Here is a 9,023-nt window from a genome sequence, read left to right on the forward strand (position 1 = left end):
GGGGGGGGGGGGGGGGGGGGGGGAATATTTTGTGATAAAATAGTATTCGTTCATCTATGTATATGTATATACATGCATATTAACATACGTATACGCATTATTACCCTTTTCTTTTAGCCATTCACATGTAAATACTGTACTTTTCATGGCAAAGGACACCTCTAATCGTAGCTATTGGGTTCCCCTTTTTTTTTTTGCATAAAACCATTTTTGAGCCAAAGGCAAAGTAAAAAGTTTTGTGATTTTGAAAGAAAACAAATAGTGTCCATTCTTCTATGCATGTATATAAATATACATATGTGCATTGTTATTTTTTTCTTTTTGACTAACCATGTGTAAATATTGTACTATTCACCTTGAGGACACCTTTTTATTTTTATTTTTATTTAAATTTGTTTCTTTTTTGAAGGAAAGAAAATAGAGTGTTCACTTATATATTCATACGTACATATACATATATATATATATATATATGTGTGTGTGTGTGTGTGTGTGTATATATATATATATATATGAATACTTATATATACATAATGTTAGCTTTGTAGAGGCTCCAGCAAGGCAGCAAGGCAGTGGAGGCTGCTCTTCTAAAATTTGGCATCAGGTGTAGCTGTAGAGTGCTAACTTTGTACCGCCAGGCTAATATCATGCTGACTTGCTTCTTGTTGGCTATTATGCAACCTTAAGGGCATGATAGACTTTCACCATGGTTGGCTCCCTAGTGGAGTCGCCAAAATGTTGAGGGGAAAATTTTGCCTCTATCTAAGATGTTAGGAAGTCAACCCGAAACTCGATTATGGGCTTTTAAGATGGTACCCAAAGGCTTTCGATGTGATGACACAGCCTATCCAAGCAAGCAACAAAGACTGCACATGACAAAAAAACAACAAAAGCCCAATAAAAAAAAACACGTTACAATACTTAAGTACATTAATGGTCCTAGTTCGATAGTTCAAATCAGCCCTCTAGTGGTACGATATTATCTCCAACGGTAGGGTAATTTCAGGTTATTAAGTGTGTTTACATAGTAAAAATCATTTTTTTTCCTTATTATTATTAAGTCAACATAAAGGAAAACTTCCATAATTTCCAAAACATTATGGCCTTCATCATAACAATACTAAACAAAGATTAAAAGCTTCATAGTTACAAATAAAAGAGAAAAAAAATGATGGAATGAAGGGAGAGAAAGATCCCCAGCTCAGTGCAGCAAGTATTAAACTAAGATTTTGATGAGTGTGTATTCATAAGACATGAATGAGACAATATGGGCTGTTTTGAGTATGTGGGATGAGATTAACTCTGAGGTTATGGCTTTTTGTGAGGAGTGAGTTGTTTATGAGTAGTGGGAGGCATTTATGAGCTGTGATTGTGTAAAGGAGAGGAAAAAATGTCTGAGGTTGGATGAATGTGGGCTGAGAGGGATGAGTAGTGAACTTAAAAAGAGCTAAAATACAAGTAAAATGGTAAATAAATCAAGAGTTTCAGAGGAGTAGTTGCTGTGTTTGTGGGCTGAGATGCTCATGCTTTTATAATGGAGTTTAGAGGAGCATTGGTTAACATGAGTCCAAAAAAACGTAGGGTTAATCAGAGGTGGAGAACCATGGTTAATCATGCTGGGATTTTTTGGTCAGAAGTAGAAGATTTTCTTTATTGGTTGCTTTGCTTCTTTGGGTAATGATGGGACTTTGCATTAAATGTTAGGATTTTTGAGGCTGAGCTTAATCAATGTGATTGGTGCATGTATTAAGAGAAAATCCTAAAGCTGCAACTGAGATTTAGACCCCCAAAAAGTAAGATTCAACACCCCAAGCCAGGTGTCAAGTTCTAAGCCTACTTCAGGGGGTTTTGCTGGAGGTTCCTTTATGCCCTCCAAACCACATGTTCCCAATTTTTTTCCCTTTAGGATTCATGGGCTTGGTACATGAATCATGTCTTGAACGTTTGTAACATTTATAGTATCAATTTGCTAGAATTTGAATAATTTGGTTTTAGCTCCCCTTCCGCTGGAGGTGCAGTATTGAAAAAGATGATGGAGTCCCATTACCCTTTAGACTTCAGCTGATGTTACAAGCCTCGGGTACTGTTCACGTCAGGTCGAGGGTGACCAAAAGCCGATGGAACAACCTCTAGTTTATTCTTAAGGACTTGGTTCTCTTGTTGTACTTCGGTCAAGGATGAACAATGGCTGTTTTGCCTACTTTCAGTCCTCTGCCTCTTGCTGGGATCTCTTAGATTGGGCTTGTTCACTTGGGCTGGTTCCTTTGGGTCGAGTTGTGCGCATCCTACAAAATCAACAACACATGTTGCCATGGGTTTTCCTTCCTCATGGACTTTTATTAGTAAATATTCTTTGGGTTTTCATAGATACTTGCAATTGTAATATCTAAAACAATATGACAAGTTTTCAAAATACCTCTGAAAATAACTTTTACTATGATGGATCCCATTAAATAACGTTCATGGCTTCTAATAGTCGCATCATAATTTAAATGATAAGTTTGTGGGATCGAGTATTTTCCATGAGTGTTGAAGATATATTTTATGGATGTTGTGATGCAAGTGATGACCATGTGTTTCATGGGTTATAATGTGAGAACATATTCTTCAAGATAACTCCCTATGAGCTTTTATAAAACAGTTGTCATGGTTTTTTGCCATAGTAATACTTAAGCAATAATTATGCCATAATACTTTTCTCTTTGCCAAGTGTTAATAATCTCGGGTTTTTTTGATAAAATAGTGCCAATGAAGATTGGGCTTTTGATATTGCCAATGAAAATTAGGCTTTTGAATTTGCCAATGAGAATTGGGATTTGATGTTGCCAATGAAGATTGGACTTCAAATATTGCCAATGAGGATTGGGCTTTTGGATAAATAAATTACCATGGGTTTAAACTATGGGTTTTGATTATGGATTTGAATTCCATTGATAAAATTGTTCTGTCAATGATTTGACTCATGAGTTTTTCAAATATTGCCAAGCATAAGTATTCTTGAGCTTTAAATAGAATAGGATATGTGTATTTTGAAAATAAATAGATGGTACTCAAATAAAATTATGTGTAAAAAAGCACCCTAACAGTTAGTAAGTATCCAATATCTTTACTTAATTGTTTTTGTGACAACTTTGTGTGTGTATGTTTAAAAATTAAATTTAATTGTAAACTAGAAACATCACCTGCTGCCATATAACCAATAGTGGCCAATGTTATGGTTTGGGTAATAGAGTCTTCATCACCCAATAATTTTGAAATTCCAAAATCACTCACATGTGCAACCATATCTTTGTTTAGTAGAATATTGTTGGGCTTCAAATCACAATGAACAATAGGTGAAGGACACTCATGATGGAGATACTCCAATGATGATGCAACATCTATCATCGTGTTCAATCTTTGTAACATATCCAAGAAGTAGTTATGAGAATACAACCACTTCATAAGGCTCCCATTAGGCATGTACTCTAGTACCAAAGCTTCAAAGTCAATGCTACTACAACTACTGATGATTTTCATAAGATTTCGATGGCGAATTATGCGTAATACATCACATTCAGCTTCAAAACTCTCAAACTTGATGAGGAAGAGCATGACCTCATAAACTAATCCTTTTCTAAGGTAATGGAATGGTTCAAAAAGGGGAGCAAGAGTTTGTATAAATTTTTTATCTGTCTTATTGTGAAGATAAAGTTGCTTGTACAGTAAGAGTTTGTATTGATTTGTAACTACTTGTGTTAATTTTGCGATACTTTTTTTCCTTGTTATTGTGTAATTATTTAGTGTGGATTGTATATAAACCTTTCCTTGTTTGTATAATAGTTTTTATTTTTTTTATTCATTTATTTTTATATAATCAATTCCACAGTTATAATGTGAAATGAGGAATTTGAACATTAAATTTTTCCGTTGAAAATATTATGAAATAGTGATTGAGCTATAAATGTATTCATTTGAGAACAATTTAACTAGTTTTTGTCTATTATTTTTTTGTTGTTGAAAAAAAAATCTAAATAAAAGTTAAAAGCTAAATAAAATATAGTAGAAAAAAGTATAATAAAAAAACTAAAAGAAAAAGAAAAAGATATTAAATGTGGGACTTGCAAATGGTATATTTTTCCATTGAAAAAAAAGGTTACTATAAGCTGTTATCACGTGGGACCCTATTTCTAGTGTCTGAGACTTGCAAATAGTAAAAGAATTAAACAAAAAAAAAAAAAAAACTTGCTTAAAATTGAAATCCAAACACATACTATTCTATCCTCTGCATTACCAAATAATCAATATTTATATATTAAAAGTATCAAAAAGATAAAGAGATTATTGTCTTTATTTTGCACTAGACTATGTTTCCTTTCCCTTTTCCCAGCAGCCAATACCGCATCCAGCTGGTAATTAGAGGCAGCAACTTCTTACAGCCTCATCATTTGTAAGGCACAGACATTCTCCAATTGTTACAATAATGGAGTTTAAATGGTCTGTACCATTGATAATATTAGTGCTTGTGAATTATGACTTGTACTCTAATATAGGAGCACTACAACAAAATGTACTTTTAGTGACGAAAATTAGTGAGGAAATATTTTTCGTCACTAAAAATACAGCTTTAGTGACGAAATTCATATTTCGTCACTAATAATGAAAAAAATTATTACATTTAGCGACGAAAAATAAATTTCGTCGCTATTGTGATCTGAAAAATAAGTGCCACGGAGGGAAACTTTGGCGCCAACTTAATTAACCTATAGTGATGAAATATTCGTCGCTAAAAGTTGAAATTTTTAGTGACGAAATATTTCGTCACTGTAGGTATTGCTGTGGATAGTTTTAGTGACGAAAATACTTTCGTCGCTATAAGTAAGTATTAGTGACGAAAAATAGTCGTCACTAAAAAAATAAAGGTTTTGCACTTATATGTTTTTAGCGACGAAATAACATTTCGTCACTAAAAGTATGCTTTAGTGACGAAATATTAATTTCGTCACTAAAAACAATAATAGATTTTTNTTTTTTTTTTTTTTTTTTTTTTTTTTTTTTTTTTTTTTTTTTTTTTTTTTTTTTTTTTTTTTCTTGGCACGCGTTTGAGAGACAAACGTGGCTACTATTCATGCGCTGTTTATGAACAGTAGCCACAATGTTTGACTTTTCTCACTTTTTCAACACATCGTGAGTCTCGTGTATTGTTCACGGGACCCACAAATCTCACTTTTCAGCAACTTTTTTATTAAAAATAGGTCCCACAGTACTATTCACACGTTAAAAATTATTTTGCTACAGTGTTTTTCAATTTTCTGTTTTTAGTTTTCAGCTATATCCAAATGGACCCCTAGTCTTCAAAGCCTTTACCCTAGCTACTGAATTATCAAAAATATATATGTTTCTAATTATTAATATTATTATTATGATTTTTACCTATATAAAACATTTGGTTGCTTAAAGTAGATATTATTGATTATTTGATATGCCAAAAGCATGTTCTTTTAGTTTAAAATATCCAAAAGCAAGTATTCATTTGATGAAGTTGGAAATGGATTTTAATGTTTCAATTATTTTATGTCTTTTATTTATTTAATCTCATAAGAATTGATGTTACAAGGTATAGTTTGTGCTTTGCTACAAGTTTATTTGATTAAAATTATTTAACTAAAAATGAATGTTATAAAAAAAATGTTTAGTTACTAATTTGGTTTTTCAACTATAGGGTAAATTTCAATTTGGACACACTTAATTATGTCAATTTATTTCTTCAACTATTAATTGTGCAAATTTGATTCCTCAACTTTCAAGTCAATTACAAAAAATAAAAAATAAAAAATCCAATATCAAATCAACTTCATCCTTGAAAATCTTCTTCATTTAAATTTTAATGATTTTAATTGATGTTGCAAATAGAACACCAATGAAAATTTTATTATAGAAATCAACTTCAACTCTTAGTTATGTTAATATTAAATGGACATTAGACCAGAGTGTGTAATTGACTTGATTTTAAAAGTCGAGTGATTAAATTCATTTGGAGCACAACGTAGCGATGAACTAGTTGTTTGTAATTAAAAATGTATCTGCGCAATTGTCAATAATCCTACGCCCACTCAATATCTATGCAAAGTAAAAGTAGATGATATTTTGTCAGGTGGAAATAAAGTGGTCACTAGGGAACAATTATCAAGGGATTTATGCTATAACAAGGAAATGAATTCCAACTTAAGTTATTGTGATGAACACTACAAAAATACTTATCCATGTACTCTTGAAGTTGCATACTATGATCATGGTGCTCTACCTATATATCTATTGGTATCTACCTTATCAATTACTCCAAATTTTTTTTGTTAACATCAATTACAATAACATTGATCATACATCTTGTATATCTTTGCATCTGAATTATTTTATTATCTTATGTCGTTCAATTTTATCCAAAGTTAAAAATTCATTGAAATTTTTATGTTTCTCTATTAAAACAAATCGAAATGAGATCCTTTTCTAGCATAATTCAAATATGAGTATCTAGGTAACTAACCCCTCAAAATAAAAATGTGAAACAACTTTTTTGTAAAACTAAATACATGCATTTTGTTAATTATAAGACACAATCATTTTAATTTACAACCCTAAGACTTGTATATGTCTTTTGTTTCCAACCCTTAGAAGAGTGTAGTGTAGATCAATTCATATTGCATGAGACAATCCAAATGTTTCTGTATACTTATGCTTTCAATAGGAATTACAATTACGGAGAAGCAGCTAAAAACTTGAAGGTGGATTTGTTAAATCATCCAGAATACATTGAACAAAATGCTATGTTAACCTTCCAGGTTGCAATTTGGAGGTGGATGACTCCAATTAAGGAGCATCAACCTTCAGCACATGAAGTCTTTATTGGTACATGGACACCCACCAAAAGTGATAATTTGGTCAAGCGAGTTTCTGGTTTTGGTGCTACCATGAATGTGCTCTATGGAGATCTTATTTGTGGTCATGGTGATAACGAGTACATGAACAACATCATCTCCCATTACTTATATTACCTTGATCTTATGGACATTGACCGAGAAGAAGTTGGGCCTCATGAAGTGCTTAGCTGTGCTAAGCAGGTTGCTTCAATCCATCCATTTCCTCATCTCCTTGATTTTTGTTTCGTTTTTTTTTTTTATTTTTTTTATTTTGGATGTCCTTTAACCTTTGTTGAACTAATCCTTTAGTATTATTTTATTTTATTATTATTATTATTATTTTTTAAGGTGATGCATTTATAAGATTTTGTGAACCTATCAATTAACAAATGGAAATGATCAAACATGAAGGGATGAGTAAGTGTTTGAATAAACATTTTGTGTGTCTTCGTGTGATGCTAAAATTGCTTGAAGGATAAGTGTGTTTTAGTGATTTGTAACTGCCTTTTGTTAGAATTGTGTGGTTGTGGTGTGTGTTTTTTTTGTTTTTTTTTTCTAATATTGTGTATGTGGTGGGCCTTTTTGCAATATTGGGCTGGGCTGTTTCCTGCTATACTAGGCCCAAGTGTTTTGAGTAAGAGAGTTGAGACTAGTCCAACTACAATACACTTTGATTCAGCTTATGCACAAACTATGCCTCGTCTGCCAAGAACTTCGTTCACATGCCCATGGTAAGCAGTGCCACTTCGGATGAGTCACGACAAGCAGACATGATAATAATAATAAAAGAAAATACTTTTGCCTTTAGACAAAGTGAATAAATAATCCCCAATTAAAATGATAATCACAATGAAAAGAAACACTTTGTAAAGAAAAAGATGGAAATAAATAAGTAAGACACGAGTTATTTAAAGAAAGGTCAATCTGCTATGCCAAGTTATATCACAGGACCAAGACCAAGGAGGAAACCATTTTTCCTCAATGTGAATAATCTCCCAGGGAAAACCCTACCGTTGAAATTAATCACTTTGAGGAAAACTGACCTAAATGGCTTGTGCCCAAAAGAATCCCCTTGCTTTTGGTAGAGAGTAGGACCTTTAGAGATTTAGAGGGAGAGAGAGGATCAACCTATTGGTGCATGCCTGCCGTTCTAACTCTTTGTTTTTCTTTCCTTATTATCTAATTTTCCTTTTTATCTTTCTTTTTCTCTTCTTTTCTCAATACTTGTTTTCTATTTCGTGGTTTTTCTTGGAGGTTACTATTACCGTGTTCGTCCTCCCCTCTGTGCATGGCAAGGGTCCTTTATATAATGTCTGCCGTGATTGAATTTTACTATTTTAGCCTTTAACTACCTTGTTTGGTCTAGGTGTCCTTGCCGACCACATACTGGTTTCCAACCACCACCACTTACCTGTGTTGGTTGTACCTCCAGACAAAGAAAACTATTTTGTTTGTTTGTTTGCCGTGGCACTCTTACTTGCTACGATGTGGGTGCTCTCTCTCTTCCTATCCTTCATGGCATGCACCTAGTGGTTCCAGCTCATCTTTACTTCTTTTGGGTAGTATATCATTCCAGCAAGACATCTCCCCCAAAAAAGTCTATGCAGGAACCCCAAAATAGGCTTTATCCTCTCCCCACAGCCAGACCATACCCTCTTACCTCTGACCCATGACCCACCACCTCCTGTATTGGCTAGGTACAGGTTGGTGAAGCCTGGGCTTTGCGCGTGCTCAACTTCTGCATGTGTCCAAAACTTGCACGCTACGTTTGCCATGGTCTGGAGGCTCCTCTACATATTCTGCCGCTCGTCCTTGACTTTTATGGCATGAGCTACTTTCTGATTCCTCATTCTCTAGGGCCCACTCCCTTCGAGGGCTGGGTCTTACTTGATTGTGGGTTTTTCCTCCTTTAACCCAATCTTTTGCTCTTTTCTACAGTATTTGCATTTCTCGCTGCATCATTCTGCCATTCCTATTGTGATGTTATTGGACCTAAGCCTGCTAGGCTTTTTTGAGCCTGCTGCTTATTCTTCTCTTAATAACTCAGTATGGTCATTGGGCTTTTTGTTACATTGCTTGTGAGCTCCTGTGTCCCATTTCCTTTTGGGCATCATTGGTCTATTTATT

The 9,023-nt window shown here is 33.6% G+C and overlaps 1 protein-coding gene across 1 annotated transcript in view; it reads left to right on the top strand.

The window, feature by feature from the left end:
• LOC112009710 (chitinase-like protein 2) overlaps window positions 1-8,712 on the top strand; it is a 15,535-nt gene extending 6,823 nt beyond the window's left edge. Inside the window, exons 2-4 of the mRNA XM_065768422.1 lie at window positions 6,134-6,295; window positions 6,724-7,098; window positions 8,666-8,712. Coding sequence (XP_065624494.1) covers window positions 6,134-6,295; window positions 6,724-7,098; window positions 8,666-8,712 — 584 coding nt within the window. The remainder of the gene's footprint in view (window positions 1-6,133; window positions 6,296-6,723; window positions 7,099-8,665) is intronic.
• The last annotated feature ends 311 nt before the right edge of the window (window positions 8,713-9,023 follow it).

The sequence above is a fragment of the Quercus suber genome, unplaced genomic scaffold (assembly GCF_002906115.3).
Source record: "Quercus suber isolate HL8 unplaced genomic scaffold, Cork oak 2.0 scaffold_932, whole genome shotgun sequence".
Classification (NCBI taxonomy): Eukaryota; Viridiplantae; Streptophyta; class Magnoliopsida; order Fagales; family Fagaceae; genus Quercus; species Quercus suber.